This window comes from Salvelinus namaycush, chromosome 41, assembly GCF_016432855.1.
Source record: "Salvelinus namaycush isolate Seneca chromosome 41, SaNama_1.0, whole genome shotgun sequence".
NCBI lineage: Eukaryota > Metazoa > Chordata > Actinopteri > Salmoniformes > Salmonidae > Salvelinus > Salvelinus namaycush.
Window position 1 is genome coordinate 8,437,745 of NC_052347.1, and position 18,848 is coordinate 8,456,592.

At 39.9% G+C, this 18,848-nt stretch overlaps 1 protein-coding gene across 1 annotated transcript in view; it reads right to left on the bottom strand.

Moving 5' to 3' along the window:
• Positions 1-7,028: 7,028 nt before the first annotated feature.
• The window catches only part of LOC120034560 (heparan sulfate glucosamine 3-O-sulfotransferase 4-like), a 102,890-nt gene continuing 91,070 nt past the window's right edge, over positions 7,029-18,848 (bottom strand). The window contains exon 2 of the mRNA XM_038981159.1: positions 7,029-7,683. Within this exon, the coding sequence (XP_038837087.1) occupies positions 7,029-7,683 (655 nt within the window). The remainder of the gene's footprint in view (positions 7,684-18,848) is intronic.

Consider the following 18,848-nt stretch of genomic DNA (forward strand, 5'->3'; position numbering starts at 1 on the left):
GTCATGCATATGAAAAACAAAAGGAGAGCCGCACACTCTAGGAGCTCAGATGCAATAATTAAGTCATTCATATTACACATCTGATAAAAGATTAACAACCTTGTACAACTCACCCAACTGTGGCCTTCCATGTCATTGCAATGACGTCGGAGTGAGTGTCTTGTAGCGAGCAAGATGTCTTTCTTTAAAAATCAACAAACATTGATAATTGTTACCTTCAATACTCTCATGAAAAACATACCTTCTAATTAGGCTGAGAATCTTTTACTTTGCTGACAAATGAGAGTGGAGACCAATCCGTCATAGGAGAATAGGAGTTATTGACGGATGGGCACTAAGCCTAATTAAGAAAAGAAAGAAGTGCTGCATCGTATGTGATATCTAGTGAGTGTATAATTGGTGAAAAGTTATTTTGAGAACTTAAGTGGTTTATATTCCAGTTGCAGGGTTTTAACACCCCAGGCGTCCTCAAACCCTTACATTGACCAATCGCTAGCATGTCTAAACCTAACATTACCCTATCCCCTTACATGAAGCAGTTATCAGATGCATCAGGCCAGGCATTTAGATCACCTACTGTACCATGAGTTTTAGATTTTTCAGAGCATAATAATTGCCCCCGAAGACATGCATCACTGAACAAAGCAACGTGAGGGACCACTGTTGCCACTTTCAGGGCAAACTTACATGATTGTGTACAAAGGAAAATAGAACACGAACAGGGAGAGAGTAGCGAGTCTATCGGTATGGCAACTGTAATCAACAGACAGTAAATGCAGTGAACTGTAATATTTCCATTTTAAAGCCAACTGAAGGTCAACTTATCGGATAGAAAACGACCTATGTGGCATCGATATTAGTCAGAAACATTTACTGACTACAAAGTGTAAAGGATAATATTGTTCATAAAGTTAGTCTCATCCAAAACAGTTTTGTAAGTGAGTTCTTCATGACTTACTTGAGGGTTGGGTTTTGATTCCGACAATGCTCACTTGCCCATTAAAGGCACCCGCATACTAGATTCGGTTTGCTCCCAGCGGAACTAAGCTAGGCGAAGCGAAAATCTGTGCCTCGCATACTCCTTTAAAAGACCTTTGCTTGAAAAACGAGAAAAAAAGCAGCAAAATTACTGTTGAGATGCCGTAGCAACAACATAGCCAAACAACTTCCTCAATATAGTCAGAATTAATAAATCAAGAAATCTGTAATTCATTTGGACTTTTTTGCAGAGGTCTTAGATGCGCAATTTTACATCGAACTAAAATGTTTGGTGCAGTATTTCTCAGGTGAATTTTTTTGCATGAAAACTAGTCATCTCTCATTGAATGACAACAAACACTTCATTATAGAATCCCATCCACAGTTCCCACTCCTACTAGGAGTAGTACTGTTGACCAATCATCGACGAAGGGGCGTAGACTTCGGCTACCGAACTTCAAGTTGCCTCAAGAAAAAAAATTGTGTGCTCGAACAGACGAAAAAAACACCAAAACCACACCCTGCCACACACCAAAACGAACAAAAATGTCACAAAATGTTGTCATAATATATGTGCGAACTGTTTTGACTGGGAAGCATGCGACAGGCTTAGCACGATACACAGCTGAAATGATTGAGCTCTCTCCATTCCTTCCTCAGAACACACAGACAGTGAGACAGACCTGCTCATCAGGACATTGGATCTGACTTTGTTTACATAAAACGATTAATCACACATTTTTTTACATAACAAATATTGCAGTAAACACCTTAGCTAGACATAAATTGCACGACTAAAACCTTGGCAAAACATGTCAAAATTCATTACAGATTTCTTGAGTTATATTAGATTTATGCTGACAATTTTGAGGAAGTAATACTGTCTTTGTTCTATGGTGTCTCATTGGGGACAAAAATCAGTAACAGCCACATCGAACCACATCCCCAAGACTGAAATCCCTTTTTTTCTTAATGAGCAACAGAGAAACACATGCAGAATCAGTGTGTTCAGTCCCTCTTTAAGAGGTTTGTTTATGTGGCCTCCAAGAATCTAATTCACAATACATACTGACTACACCTCTGACAAACATAATTAATGATTGCTGGCAAAAGGTTAATATCCACTCAGCAGAAAATGAATCAACAGTGTATTAATGAGCCCATTACCAAGAATGATGGATCAAGAAATTAGTCTCCTTTAGGACGAGGAGCATATTGGATGCAGAGAGATATTGATTGGAAAAATAATGCTTCTTATATAGACAACACTTTGTCCTGCTGGCATCAGAAGGGTGATCCCAGACATTACAGGCCTTCATGCACTGTAAATAGTGTTGTAATTGATACTCGGAGACGAGGATGAAAAACAAGCTCACCCCTTCCCCTCCTCTACAACAACAGTTTACCTATTTAGACCCCCCCCCCCCCCCCTCATAAACGTTCCATGGCTCTCGACAAGATCAGTTTAGGTCATGTAAATGATATGCTGGATCCTGTTGAGATGCATTTTATTGTACTTTACAGGAATTGTTTGTTTCCATTTGAGATTACATTTCGCTTTTAGCCAGTCAGAGTAAGATTGGACTGCAATGTAGCTAACAACTATGATTCTATCTAGACATGGTAAACTACTGTACTGTGTAAAAAGGACCCTTTCTCCTAACATATTTGATGACAAATTCATGTTTTTAAAAGGCCCAATCTTGAATAACAAAACAAAATGATGTAACAATTTCACGAGAGAGAGAGAAAGGGCTAGATTCAATCCGGAGTGTGGAAGATGCGCGCTATAGCACGATTGACATTGAAAGGCAATGTTCCCACGTTGCCAGAGGGTGTTTCTCAATATGCATACTACCGCGCTCCACACTCTCATGCTCCGAGTGCATGCTCTTACGACATTCTCTTGAATACGTTCTTGTGAGGACGAGTGTAGAGAAAGCATAAAACATTACATTTGAGAAGCACTCATGCTCCCCCTACTGTATTACCTCGTGCTAGACCTCCCCATTCACTGAACCTTCTTCCAGCCAGGACAATGGATAACAATAGACTAAACAACATATACACAAAGCAATCGTTTTACTTCATAACTGTCAGTTAGCTATATGTGAATCGTAATAATGTAGCTAACTAGATAGTTTAAAAGGCAAAATTACCTAAAACTAATATTATGAAAGATAGACGTAAATTCTTTGTGAGTAGCTAGCTAACAATTCTTCGTGGCTAGCTATTGTAACAGTAGTAGCTAGCCAGTTAGCCCTATTGACTTATTACGGGCTTGCGATCTACGGTACGTAGGCAGGTAAACATGCAAAACAGAACACAGCATGTATTCATTAACGTATCAAGATAAAATATTGTAGTCAGGCAACATATGAGATGTGAATAGGCAACATTTCATTTCAAAGTCAGAGTGTATTTTCTCTCGCTTCAACTCAAATAATGGATTTCAATAACATTTTGGTCATTTTTTAAAGTGGTTGCGTCATATTTCTTTGCATACTTTCCGTTAAAGCTTGCATCGAGGCATGATTCAAAATATATACAAACAGAGTACGTCTTCGAGAAGTGCTCTGCGTGCTCCGCTTCTCATACTTTGGATTTGGACACATACTCCTTCCGTGCTCCAATTTGCATGCTCAGAGCACGATAGTGTGCATTTTGAGAAACACCCAGAGACTGCATTCATGGTAAAAGCTGCATACAGAATGTTGTCAAGAAATTACCTTTACATTTCAATTGCACTATAACTCGGATCTTCCACGCTCCGGATTGTATCCAGCCCTTAGTTTATCGTTTTTCCAAGGGTAGATTTGCATCATTGTTGTTTACGTTCATGCCTTAATGTTCTTCGTCATTCTGCGAGCTAGGCTATATGTATAAAGAGCTTTTTTCATTGGACAGTAGGCTACTGTGAAGTACTGCAGATGCCACTTGCGAGGAAATTATACATGGTCTCTTTTATCTCCTTACAGGTATTGAGTGATAGACATTAATTTGTACATTCGGGGAGCATGATGACAGTGAAACAATAGTGGTTGTGATGAGTAGGCGAGGCTCCTCCCGTTGTCTAAGTAGAGCTCCTCTCTCCTCACACCACCGCCGTGCTGAGCCAAAAACACCCCACGACCCCCATAGGGAGAAACATGTGGAGGACAGCTTTGCATGCCTTTCATACAATGGAACTCTCGCAAGGCGTATCAAAGCACTACACTACTCCACCGACTGTGGACTGTACATTGGTGCACAAAGAGAAGATACTTACATGCTTTGTAAACATTTGTATCTGTTTTCATGACATGTTAGGTATCTTTGTCCTTCCATGTGGCATCGCTGAACAATGTTTGAGGGGAATTTGAGGCATACAGATGTTGGATCTATCTTTGATCACCCTGTTGCATGATAACTTTCTTGAAAATCAGGACATTTAAAACTTCCCTACAAAAATGTCACTGTTGCTGCATGATTATTATCCTTCTGTAGAAACTGGCTCAAATTAAGAACCTACATCTGTATGCACTTCTACATATACCAAAGTTGTTATTGCCACTTTGTCAAATCCAGTGTTACATCTTTTTATTAAATGTGGTTTTACTGAGAAACCAAGTACGTGTTTCCTAAAAGTATGATTGATATTATGTTCCTCTCAACCCTCTTGTTTAATCTCTTAGTTGTGCAGCCCTAGTTTCTCAAGTACACTGACTCAGCAGATTTTTTTTTCCTTAATAGCATGGACCCTAATTAAAAGGAAAGAACTTCTCCAAGCAATATCTGAAAGTTTGCTACATATTTAGAATGGAAAATGTTTAAATGAGTTGCCAGAAAAAGAATTGCTTTTGTGTGCAATATAGTGATTAGCTAGCTAGAATATTTTGTTTGTGTTTATTTGGCAAATGGAAAGTATTCTTTTTGCAAGAAATCCCATTTCTCCACCTCTAAGCATATGCATTCAATGCAGTTTCTTCAGAGTAAAACAAACACACTATTAAAACAGGCAGCAGAATCCCATTCAAATGTGATGATTTGATGCAACCTACCATTTTCCCCAAAGTAGTCAAACTATAAACAATCTTATTTATGACCCCGCATTTCTGTTCTAAACTGAACAAAGAGAGTAGTGCTAGACAGAGAGAATCATGTGAGGAATGAGAGAGTGTGCTCCGGGGACGGAGAGAGAGACAGAGGTTCAGAGGAAGACACCAGGGGATATCTGCACAGAGAAGCCTCAGCGGAAGGTGTGACTGGGAAACTGAGGCTCTGAGGTAAGTGTTCATGCTCAGGGCTAGAACGGGTAGTATAGTTCTTACCTTGATTGAATCAATTGCTCTGTGTAACTAGCTGCTGCACCCAGCCTTCCCTGGGTGACAGGGAAGACGGCAGAGAGTGAACCAATCCAGCCTGTCATGGCCGACCAGAAAACAGGGAAGATTAACAGTGTAATGCATCATAGCTGTGGGCGACCATTGATATGTAGAAGACTGTATTTATTGACTCATTGACCGCATTGATTGTCTCAATTGATGAAAAGTCCAGAGACAGTAGTAAGACAGCAGACAGAAGCACAGCAAGCTATGCAAAAAGGATGATGGTTCTTATTTCATGGAGTGAAACATAAAGTAACATTTATAGAAAAGCAGAAAAGGACTGTAAAACTCTGTTATTATAATCCGTGCCACGTATACAAACCTGGATGAAGATGAGCACAAGTGTGTTGCAATGCGATGATGTACATAATGTTTCCTCAACAGGCAAACATATTCCAGTCAGATACATGATACTGTCAAAACAATATGGGAGATTTACTGGGTAAACCTGTGCATAATAACATTTTGTCTGAAGCAAATCCTCAATTTGACATTGACAATGATGTTCCAGGCTTACTTAATTAACCCATTTATCTCTTAATGACAGAAGACTGCGTGGCACCAGATGTTTGTTAACACCCTTCTGTTGGGTCCTCCTCTGTTCTTCACCTCATCGACGTAACAATAATCGACTTAACAGGAGAACCCCATTGGCTCGCAAATCTCACTGCAAATGTTGTTTTCGTAGTAGTTCTGTCACATTTCTCATATAATAGCTCTATATAAAATAGTTTTTTGAATAGTTTTCCTCCATTTATAATATACTTTGTGCACACCTCAAAATACTGTTACTTCAGATTACTGGGCATAGGATACTTTGCATGGGTCTGACATTTACAGTAATCCCTTGATGTGTGTGAGAAATACATTCTAGTTGATACACCATATGCCAATTCCAGCCTCACAAACGATGATATACAAAAACAATTTGAAATATATGTACTGTACATTTGTTTAAAACATGTTACCTACGAGTGCAGGTCAACAAAAATATTGACTCGGACGAAATGAAAGCTATGCTTTGGTAAACTTGGATTGACAAAAAAAGGGATTGTCTCCATTTATAATACATACACGGACAACCTCAAATACGACATGAGGGTCACGTCAAGGGATAATTGTACTGTAAGGTTCATTTATTTTCTTTTATCTCTACAGAGTGTTGAAATAAATCATCCAGAATACTTCATGGCCTCAGTCATCTGGGTAGTATGACTGTTTTGTACTGTACGCTGGTGGGTGTGGGTGAAAGGGCAACAAACTGCATGAAAAGTAAAGGGAGAAGAAGCAGGCAGAATACACCCTTAGGGCTCAGGAGGTAAGGACACTTAACTTATCGCATGCATGCATCGTCATATTCGACATGATTCATGTATCAGCTCTATTTTTTTAAAACAAAAGGAATAAAATCATCTCCTCTTCACAAATATAAATATAATTTTATGTATAGTATGTACAATAATGTTTTGCCACCATCAACAACATTAGTTTTGAGGGAGAGAATAGAAGCATATCAGTAAACTCTTTTTTCCTATGGATACAGACACTTTTTCAAAGACAGCCATGATTGATTGACGTACTCAATCACTCTCTCAGAGGATGAAGCGGTAGGGACAGACAGTAGATCTGTTATTGAGAAAGGCTGGTGTTGTAGCTGTGGCTGTGACGTGGGGCAACAGTCTGTTAGTTCTGAGAGCCCCGAGAGTCACTGCCCTCCTCCAGCTCCCACTCAAAGTTCTGGCCAGTCATTTGGTAGAACATCATGTTAAAGGGTTTGAAGAACTTGTGCAGTCGGCGGATAACGTCCGGGTCAATTTTAGGGTGAGTTCTCCCCTTAGATTTGCCGAGACATCTCGGGGTGCTGCTGTCCTCTGGCTTCTTGAGACAAGGAAATCCCTTCGTTTTGTTGAAGTAAAAGTGTTTATCCGTGACGATCCGCTTGAGCCCAAGAAAGTCCTGTACCTTGCCCATCTCGCCAGCGGGATCAACAATAAGCCTCTCTCCACTGACAAAGTGCATCTGGGCGAGAGGGAAGTACTGCATCCACGTCTCCAAGTGGAGCGCGTAGATCCCTATACGTAGAGCACTCCACGACGCATCTATTAGGCCCAGCGTCCGGTTCTTAAAGGCCAAAACCTCAAAGGTTGGGATCTCAGGTTTCTTGGACAGAGTCTGTGTGTAGTCTGAAATAGCCCTGGTGACAGGGTTACGGACCACAATGATTAACTTGATGTCCCTGGCCATCGTGTGGATGCGTTTGGGGGCGTGGCTAGTCACAAAGTAGCTGGGTGTCTTCTCCATGGTGATTTGTCCCTCCAGCGTCGAAGGCATCAGGTCTCTGTGAACACAAAGCAACAGTTACCTCAGCTCTGTTAATACTGAACTCTCTGCACCTACTGCAACACAAATTAGGTACTCAAGGAAAGGGTAAAAGAACATTTGGTATTTATGGAGCAATAAATTATTTGAAATTACAAGTGAAAATAACTGTTATTATCACTGGATATTATGTACCGAGGAGAAACATACAGCTTATTTCATCCGTGGAGTAATATGGGCAAGATAAAAGAAACAGAAGATGTAACGGCAAGTGAGCAAGTATGCTCATTGCCTAATTGGCTCCATCTGTGTTACTCCAGGAGCTGTTTTGGAACTTTAATAATGAGTTCACTGCATATCATTAATACTGCTGGTGCCTGGGGTATTGTTTTGTCATACATTTATTCTGTGTGCTCCACACTGTGTGCCTGCCTTGAGTTTCATTCCTTAGCATTCACTCCCACTTCTGCGTTGTGTGCAAAACACTTATTCCTTTTCTTTCTTAAGGTTAGAGGCTGTTCATTGAAGGGAATAGTGATTAATTTTACGATTCTTTGTGATCATTTGTAGTAGAACAGAAATGCCCCTGCCTTGAGAGATTTATCTCAGGGATAACAGGAAACCATTTGCCAGTGCCGCAAATATTATGTTCAACTTTGTCTCTGGGACTAAGTTGGGGGATAAATCAATGTGGAAGCAAATGTAATTCATACATACGAAAGAGAGATTAGTTCCTACAGTTTCTCTTTTTACCTCTATGGATAATAAAGCATTATGTTTACCTCAAGCAAATCGATATTAAATGCTTACATTGTTTTTCCTTGCAATCCTTGTTCTATTTGTTTAGACATGATTACGGTCTAAATTGGCCATATTAAAAGCTGTGAAGGGCCTTTATATACTTACACCAAATAGAAACATGAAATACAATACAAGTTTATGAACACTGTAATAAATGCTACTGATTTGATCATGTTTTACAATCTCCTTGCTGTATAAAAGTAATTATATTTTTAGTCATGCTATATTTTCTTTGAATTTGTGAAATCTATATCTCATAATTATTCCATTCCTTCAAAACAAATGATTCCACTTTCACAGATACAGAGAGTACAATGTTTTCTCAATTTAGATTGTCATCAGCATAGGCCTAAGATGGTACAATATAGCCACATCAATCGTTTGCATCCCGGACACATTCTATATGAACTGTTCTCTTTGCAAAGAATCCAATTTACTGGAAGAAACAAATCAAGTGTTATGTATATACATATTGACCCCCGTCACACCACATAAACACACACATGGGCACTGGCCCTCAAGTCTCACAAGTGGTCTGGTAATGTCATTTCTGTAACAGTATTGCACTCCCGATGGGTAATTTCCCCCTGGATTCTGTTTGGCTCAAGATACTATAGAGGCTGTGGCTATTTCTTAGGCTGTAATTGGATTTAAAACATACCTACAGATTGCATAGTGACTGGAAGGAGTATTAGTTTTCATTACATTCCATCAATGTTCCACACTTCCTCAGTGGGGTAATGAATGGCTAAAGATTTTTTTTTCTCCCTTCAAGGTCTTCAGCTGATGGCTATTTAAAGTAAAGTCTAAAGCATGTTAGATGGTAGCGAGGGTGTGCCGTCACTGTGTATGAGAACTAAAGCACAGAGAGAGGAAACTCAATAAAACACACCACAATGAATCGCCTTGAAACAACATATGTACGGCACATCCTATATAGAACCATAAGCACAACATAGCATGCCTCAACAGTAATGTGTCATCCCATTGACAGGACAGATAAATGATTCTCAAGGTGACCTCTTCTATATACGTCAGCCACATAATACGCTATTGTCCTCATCAGGCTTCATTCAAAAAAAATAGAGAGGTTGAACAAGCGCGCGATACCTTCATCTCTGATTGAGGTCGAACTCATTTTGATTGAGAATGGATCAGTCATGGATCGTGTACATCGAAAATGTCAGTGGAACAGGGAGGCGGAACAGAAATCACAATGCTGATAAACAAGCTAATTTCCCTGCATGCGCCAGGCAGATGACTCCTCTGGCCTTGCACTCTGGCGGAACTGAAGTAAACAATAGCAAAGAGTTAACTCTCATTTCTCTACGCATCAGCTGTTGAGCTCAACGTGGGTCATTCAGGTGGGTAAGTAAATAAAACACAGAACGCTAAAGAGGCCCGGCGAACCATCTGCTGTTTACTCAGTTAGACCACATAACACATCTCTTAACATTTACCTCTGTACCATAACAGCAGACCCTCTAATTTATACACTAAGGGCTGGATTCAATCCCTATCGCTGTCGTTCAGCGATAAGCGCGCTTGAAATGTAAATGTAATATCTGATTGAGCCAACATATGCAGCGTTTACCGTGAATGCAGTCTCCGCTACATGACAATAGGGCTACAACGCGGAACTTCGGCAATACAGATTGAATCCAGTCCTATCTAACATAAGTGTAAGGACTTCCCGTTTCCTGAAAGACAGTGAGTCACTCACTTCCTGCTCCTGAAGCATACGGGGATGCAGTGGTTATATGACAGAGTACAGTACATGGTGGTCGTGCTTGTACCAACTTAGACAGGAGAAAATACTGTGTGACTACTATATATTATGACGACAAAGCTGCAGTTCTCAATATGAGAGGATAGAAAAGGTCATTTCAATAAGTACTTTGAAAGCATGCTGTTCTGAAGTAGTACAATGTAAACAGGAAAAAGTGATTTTTAAAATGCATTTTCATTTGCTGCTTTGAAGTTAAAAGCAATTGAATTGCTTCTCTTCGTGATTTCTAATATACAGAGGAAAAAAGAGGAGGACAGCACTGATCATTTCTGTCAGGTGTTTCAAACTCATGCAAATGGAATGTCCTTTGAATCCTCCAACCAATGGAGAGCTACAGATGTTGGCCCAGACTCAGACAAACACCTATTATAATATAGTTGCTTCGCCAGATTGGGTGCCACTATCTATGCACTGTGAACTGGGTATAGGTTCACTCCACCGACCATCACAGCTTTAAACCATTTCACATAGAGACAAAATGAATGCTAAATTCACACGTCTGGAGCGGTTACAAAAGATTCAGGAAATGCATATTTTCTTTCAATACGCAGACTACCAACAGTGCCATTTCATGACCATCTCTTAAACACCTACTGAGGAAGTATTCTGCTACATTCACTATGAGTGGGCTCTGGGACATGCCCATGCATTTTCCTCAACGAATATGTTTCATTACGCCCTGGTCAAAACCATTAAAGAAGAACATTTTGAGGCATAACGAGTTGGGGAAAATATTCATTTGCATCCCAGACACTAATAAGGCCAAGCTGTTTCTTGGCGTATAGAAAACATTGCTGCTGAGAGGCTCGGTCATTTCTAATAAAACACTGGCACAGTAATAAAAGCTGCTCCAATCTCTCATTTGGCTTCATCGTGGCACTGGTACTGAATCGAACTCACAAAGCCATGTCATGTCAATGGCATTTGTACAATCCTTGAGCAGTCCACACACAGTGGGTCCTATCCAGCGAGAAAACAACATATGTTTTTTTGTCATGAGGAATACTGTAAATGGACTTGTACTTTCTTTGTTAGTGGATGAAGGCATTATTTTGAGAAGAAAAGCGGGGTACGTTGCAAAACACTTGTAGCAGCTGTGTGCTGGCACACTTCCATCTCCCAGCTTTGCAATTTTACTTGGTATGTGTAATGAGCACAACATTGGTGTACAATTTGCGAGTGCGAAAAGAGGGAGAGGTGAGTTTAATTAAAACATAACACAGCCTCCCCGCTGTAAATAAGCCCATTATACTGTAGAAGAACTGTGTGCTTCAATGGAACAGTTAAGGAGAGAACTGACAGCTGGTCCTGATCAAAACCTTTTCCCGCTCTCTTCTTGAGATCCCCTGAAGACCATTCCACTTCCAACAGTGGGGGAGCCAGGCACTTTCTCTACCCACAACAGCAGACTGCTGCGCTGAGATCTGAAGCAATGTTCACATTTTCTTTGGACATAGAACATCATGAAATAAAACAAAGGCGACAGAAAAAAAACTTTATGGACCCTTGGAACATTATAATAAACTGCATGATTAGGCCATTATTATTATACATTGGCTAGTAAATTAGCCTATTTTTCACAAGATTAAAGCCAGAGGAGGAGAATAGGAGCAATCGCATTTCAAGGATTATAAAGATGTTATCGGCAACTTTCAAGTTCATTTTCTGTGTCACTCTACGTTCTGTGGCTTAGATCAGAACCGAAACCGTACTCTGCAGATCCATCCCTAAGAAAAAAATATTTTCAAACATTACTGTTTTTATCAGCACTCAAATACACAGGTCTACAATACTAGGAACATGCCACTCATTTGAATATATATGTTGTTACTTCTAAATGTTCCTCGCTTGTGTTTGTTTATGTACATTTGGATGAACTGATGAGAGTGCTTCAGGCTACACACATACAATTTGCTGACAATAGCCCTCTATATTATACGATTGGTGTTGCAATTACAACAACAAGTAGATGTGATGGCCTGTAATTCTGCTTCAGAGCACCACAGTGAATAGACAAGTACAAATTATCAGTCACCCTCATTGTCTCTCAATGTCATTTATTTACCTTACCCAAACACAGTCAAGAATATATTGGAATAAAATAAAAGCCCAAACAGTAATTGCTGGTCACACCTGAGTATATCAGAAGCAAAGAGTAAAATGTGTATCCAGGGCATTTTTGCAGATCTGGTTCAGTTATGCAGAACCAACTAACAATATGACAGATTGAACTTGATAGATTTCCTTTCCTGCATGGGAATAACAGCTAGGAACACTCATCTGGCCACTTAGGAGATTCGGCTGCAGCTGATCATGGATGTAAGAAACTCCACACATCTCTCTCATACTAAGGCCTTTGCATGAGTGATGAGTGAAGGACATCTGGGTCAGGTGATGCAGACCTTTGGAACATCTACATTTTAACAAGTCTAATAAATCCATGTAATATAGCCTACACCATCATAATACATCCATTATTTATTTTAGACAGGTCTAAAGAATCATGATATGAAGAAAATGTATATTTCAGAAGAACAGAATAGCATACTCTGCTCTGTCCTTATGTTAGGCCCTGATCTGGCTGTGCCATATGGCTGTGGGCTACACTAGTTAATTTAGCAGACAAGATTTGCTTAGAATTCCGTGGCATTATTTTCTGTTATTTTATAGTATGAAGAATACAATTTAACATAGCTGAATAAAATAGAAAGGACATTTTCTCCAAACGATTTGAGGGAGTGCGCCCATGCGGCTATTCTGTGTTGAGCGGTTAACAAAGAAACAGGTACTCCTATATGCTTAGTTTAGAGTTATTTAGTTGTGATACAAATGTTGGGCTATATGTTTTGATTTTTAATACATTCTAAGGCTGCATGATGCGACTCTAATGATGCTTGAAAGGCATGAGCTCCGCTTTGTTTTTTTGCACAGGCTGTACACACTTCATCAGTCTCTTGTTCACAATTTAACAAGCACTTGATAATGCCTCAAATTTCCCGGGCTGAATCCCCTTTGTGTGGCCATACTCCCCCTAAAAAAATCACAATGCCTTTTGCGGCCAGTGGCCGTTGTGCCCTTGGGCTGAATATAATAATTATAATTCCCTTCTCCCCGCTGCGTTCTGAACCACCTCTCACTCACATGGCACTCAGTCACGTGATCAGGTCATCACAGGCTACAAGTGAAGACAGACACATTCGGGGACGCGCGTCCTTATCCAATTCCGATACACATATGGAAGATATTGGAATAACTGTCCACATTTTCTTTTCGTCAGCCAACAAGATAAGTAGGCCTAACGAACAGCAAAAGCACTAGCCTATGTCAATCTACTATCCCCCATAGTACAACAGTTGACCTATTCTATTCTGTGCGAGAAATAAATATTCCAGACAGTCCGGAACAGTTGTGGGATGCGATAGATCCCAAATTAATACAACCACTAGCATCAAAAAACCTGTTTTAAGCAATGAACCTGACGCAACAGATGAAAACGTTTAGCTTAAAATGTTGATAAACTATTAGGCTATCACATTATAAGCGCAGCAATGCGCACACGGTAGTAGGCTATAAGCGCAAATGTTCCATTAGCAGGAAAACACGATTCTTAAAAGTGACCACAAATGCGATTATTCATGTTATGCTTTTATTATAAATGTGCATTTTTATGGTGAAAATGATCTTCCCCAAACTTGAAACTCACACGCTGCGTATGTATGCCAGTGAGGCTCTACACCCGCTGTAAAGCGGATGAATGTGTTTCCTTTTAAGAAGTTATTTAGCCACTTTAGTTGTGATACAAACCTTATCAAAACATATAGGCCTATGGGATAGGCTACATGAGGTGTGTGACTATGATTTAAAAAGAATGCATTGTTTGCCTTTAGCTGGGCATCATTCACAAGTGGCAATATATCATTTACAAGTGATAGGCTAATATTGTCACCCATCACACTATTCTTGATTTCATCTTGTCTTTACAAAAACTAAATAATATGTGTGAGAAATTTGTTTTGATTTAGAATGGACCATTATCATAAGAGAAGCAATGTGCTTAATATTAGGAAGGTTGAGAAATAAATATAGTAGGCAACATGAGCTCTTGTGCTCTCATGAAGTGTTTGATTCAATTTTCGATTACGTTTGCATTGATGTCAGAGTGATTAGAGGGACAATAGAGTACTGAGTACCAGGCAGTTTAGCACGTTTGGTAGGCTACTAATGACCAACAGCAGCATCAGAGCTTGGAGAAGCCTAATTACCGTGACTAAATGGTCACATGGAATTTGACTACCATCATGCCTCGTGACTGCCGGTGTGGCGGTACTGAGGTCACCATAACAACCACATCTCAGTCATACTAAGTACTTTTTTCATCAATAAAGTATCCATCAGCAAAGTCAGTGCCAGTAGTAAAAAGTCAAGTGTGAGTGTTAGCTCCCGAAAAGCAAAGACTGAATGTCTTTTAGATTGTAGAATATAACAATATTTTATTTATAGATTTTTATTTAACCTTTATTTAACTAGGCAAGTCAGTTAATAACAAATTCATATTTACAATGATGCCTACCCCAGCCAAACCCTAACCCGGGAGACACTGAGCCAATTGTGCGCTGCCCTGTGGGACTCCCAATTACAGCTGGTTGTGATACAGCCTAGAATTGAACCAGGGTCTGTAGTGATGCCTCAAGCACTTAAATGCAGTGCCTTAAACCCCTGCGCCAGTCGGGAGCCCCTAAAAGCTTGGGCAATTCTCTCAGCTTATGCCAAACCCATGATATCCCCCACTACTCCATGGAAACCGCTATTGGCTTGAGTCAGCAATCCTAGCCAGAACTATATTTGTCCACAGCACTGCTATGTCCAAACTAGAATTTGGAGTTGGCCAAGACTCAACTCACGCTCTGTGACTGTCAATTTGTTGGTGTAATATGACCGATGTGATATATGCTCTCGCCCACAAACGTAATATTAAACACTTGTTTACTGTTCAGTGTATGGATTTAATATAAATAATGCTGATGATATCCCTGACAGCATCTGCTCCAAGTTGCAGATAATTCTATAGTTATACGTTTTGGAATTGTCATCATCTTCATCATCCTTAATCATCGTCCTTAATCATCGGCCTCCAATATACTGTATTGTTTTGCTTCCTTCCTTTTGTATTGTGTTGTAGTGGGTGTTGATGAGTGCTTACAATATAGAGGTTGCATTGCTTTGAATAAACCCACCAATGAATCTCCATTAAATGTATTTCTGACTTGTCAATTGTTCCCCCAGTCTTCAAATGAGCTCATGATTCAATGTACTTTCTTCATCTGTGAGAAAAGAACTGGCCTGCAGGAACCTTCAGACATTTACCGTGTTGCTGAGGCATTATTTTGACATTGAAGTTGTGAAATCAGGACACGTCAAGTTAGAGAAGCTACTGTAGATTCCTTTCATTCGTGATCAATTTAATTGGGGGTCAGGATTTCACCGAATTTTTGTCAGTTTAACCTGGTTAAATTCTAATCCGACTCAAATTGTACAATCACACTCCAATCATGATATTGAACCTCCAGTTCGCCTCTGGTCTCTTTCTGTTGTCGGTTTATTAATTACCCCCAGGATATGGAGTCATTAATGGAATCACACACGTGGGATAGTTCACAATACTCTACCCTTTTTGGTGTCTGGGTGAAATCACACGGAGGTTTGTAGACACAAAAAGGTCACGTAGAGTAAATGCCTGTGCAAAGAATGTGGAGATAATTCACTCACTTATCAATCTGCTCCATTAAACCAGCATGATCAGTTCAATAGAGCTCTGAATGACACTTGAAATACTGAAATCAAATCAAATCAGCATTATGAATAGGGTTTAAGTCATAGCTGTCTCTTTACTCTATTACAGCATGTCATAAAAAATTGTGAAATCCCTGAGTTTTGTATACATCATTTCTAAGTGTGGTAGGCTATAGCCTTCCCTTCAAAATCTTGAGCTCTTTTCTGCAACTATTTATAAAGTTACTCAGCAAAGGGCTGCCAGCAAGCCTTTAAACATGCAGTAGTAGGTGGTCACTTAGAATGAAAGCTATTTGCTGCAATCTGAAGACGTCAGTATGTGTCCACATTCATTACGGAATCTGAATAATATTTCAAAATCCTATACCACTCACAGAAGCTCTTCATATGCAGGAGGCTCTTCGAAAATATATGTTTGACTAAATTAAATATATGAATGGAAGGTATTTGTTTCTTAAGCAGTCCTGAGAGGAAGAGGGGTGAACCTTGGTCAGAAGATAACGAGTTTTTATAATGCATTTCTGTTGCAGTGTCAAAACATGTCAGCACTGTTCAGTAGCTAAATCGCAATATCTGCGCTTTACCTGCCCACCTATTTAAGTAGATTCTTCCTATATTATTTGTATTAAGAAAGTTACTTAGACATCTGTATGCACGGCTTAGTTTCCCTGTCACAAAAAGAGCACACCAGGCCTGGGTTTAAGGGGGAAAGCAACATGATTACACCCTGGTGTTTATTCCGGAACATCTGGCTACAAGGAAATAGGCTGCTAAGAATGTTATAATCATGTACAGAAGGCCTAAGCCGCTCCATTAAGCACTAAGCTGACCTATCAGTGGAACCTTTGCTAATCCAAATTGTGCTTTAGCTGGCACAGATTGCTCAATTCAACCAGTGCGCTGAAAATACTCTGAAATGGTAGACCAGGTTTGTGAACGGCCATAGCCATTTATGCAAATGACTTTTCGATTATCTCTTTTCGATTATCTCTGTACACAAAGGCCAGTCTTTTTTCTTTTGATATACAAATGTTCATTTGATGGCATATACAGTCGTTTCCAGAATTATTGGCACCCTTTTAAAGATGAGCAAAAAGACTGCAATAAATAATACAAATACTGAGCTATATTGTATGCTAAAAAAGAAAAGAAAATTATTTTATGCTAATACAATTGCTCAGATAAAAATATTTGGTTTAAAAAGCAATATTTTTTTCTATATAAATTATTGCCACCCGTTTTCAATACCGCACCTTTCGAGGATAACGGCACTGAGCCTTTTCCTAAAATGTTTTATGAGATTGGCCACGCACATCAGTGGTGGGGATTGGCCACGCACATCAGTGGTGGGGATTGGCCACGCACATCAGTGGTGGGGATTGGCCACGCACATCAGTGGTGGGGATTGGCCACGCACATCAGTGGTGGGGATTGGCCACGCACATCAGTGGTGGGGATTGGCGTCGAAATAAGGACGCAACGCTCTATTATAAACTGCGTTCAAATGTTTTCAATACAGTGGCAGCTGCATTCATATTATTGCCAAAGTCAATAATGGGAATGAATGTCGACTGAATGATTTGTTTTCAGCTATTTAACGAAAGACAGAACATTGGAAGGGATCTTAGATCATTTCTCCTTGATATCCTTCGTATGTGCTTATGGACTGCTCTCTTCAATTCAAACCACAGGTTTTCAAATCGGTTTCAAGTCCGGAGACTGAGATGGCCATTGCAAAATAGGCTTGGGCGCTATACTGTATCATATACCGGGGTACTTGGAAAAAGCCACAGGATGTTTTTTCAATACCGTCAAAACTATTTGACATTTGAATATTTGTAGCTACTTTTTAAGTTAACACCTGCAGTCAACTTGTGCAATACATTAGGAGATAAAACAGATTGCGTTCTTCATTTTACATTACGAAGCTTACAGTACCTTAGTTCCCCAGAACAGTTGAGCTAGTCGTGTGTTTGTTTGTAAATAGAACAGCTGGAGAAAGCAGGAGCTAATGAGTCCATAGCGTTCTATACAGTATCTATTGGCGAGTCTCTGTTGTGCGGCACATATGAGTTCATGAAGCTACACTTGTATGCAATTCATTACGACATGTTTGCCATAAGCTATCTTATAACGGCTTTCTGCCGTGAGAAGTTAAGGTGAATTATCTGTACAGCTGCCATTTTTTCCCCTGTGCTTTTTTCTCCTCTGTTCTTTGCCCCTCTGCTCCGTGTACACATGATGCTCTTCCTTCAGAAACAGCATGTTTTGTTCATTTGCACAATATCTCTCGTACAACTTCGCTTGTAAATGTCAACACTCATCGAAAATGACATCCGGTAGCGCCTAGCTATGCTTGGATAACTTTATGAACTGGATTCACCTGTCTTTGCAATTAGTTAATGTTCGCTTTCGCACGTTAGCATTTAGCTAACAGCGTCCATGTGATTTCGCTATTACTTGTGCTGATTTTGTTAGCATTGTGGTAATTGTAGACCCTCAATGGGCTTTTTTTGTGTTTTTTTGCGCCACCTTGTGTGGTGTCCGGCGGTAATACCGTAAATTCCGGAATGGCAGAAGAACGGTGTGATGTTATGAAAATCTGAATACTGGCCAAGCCTATTGCAAAATGTTGATTTTGTGGTCAATTAACCATTTCTTAGTGGATTTTGATGTGTGCTTGGGGTCATTGTCTTGCTGGAAGATCCACTTGTGGCCAAGTGTCACCCTCCTGGTAGAGGCAAATAGAGTTTTGGCTAAAATGTTCTGGTACTGGATAAAGTTAATGAAGCCGGTGACCTTAA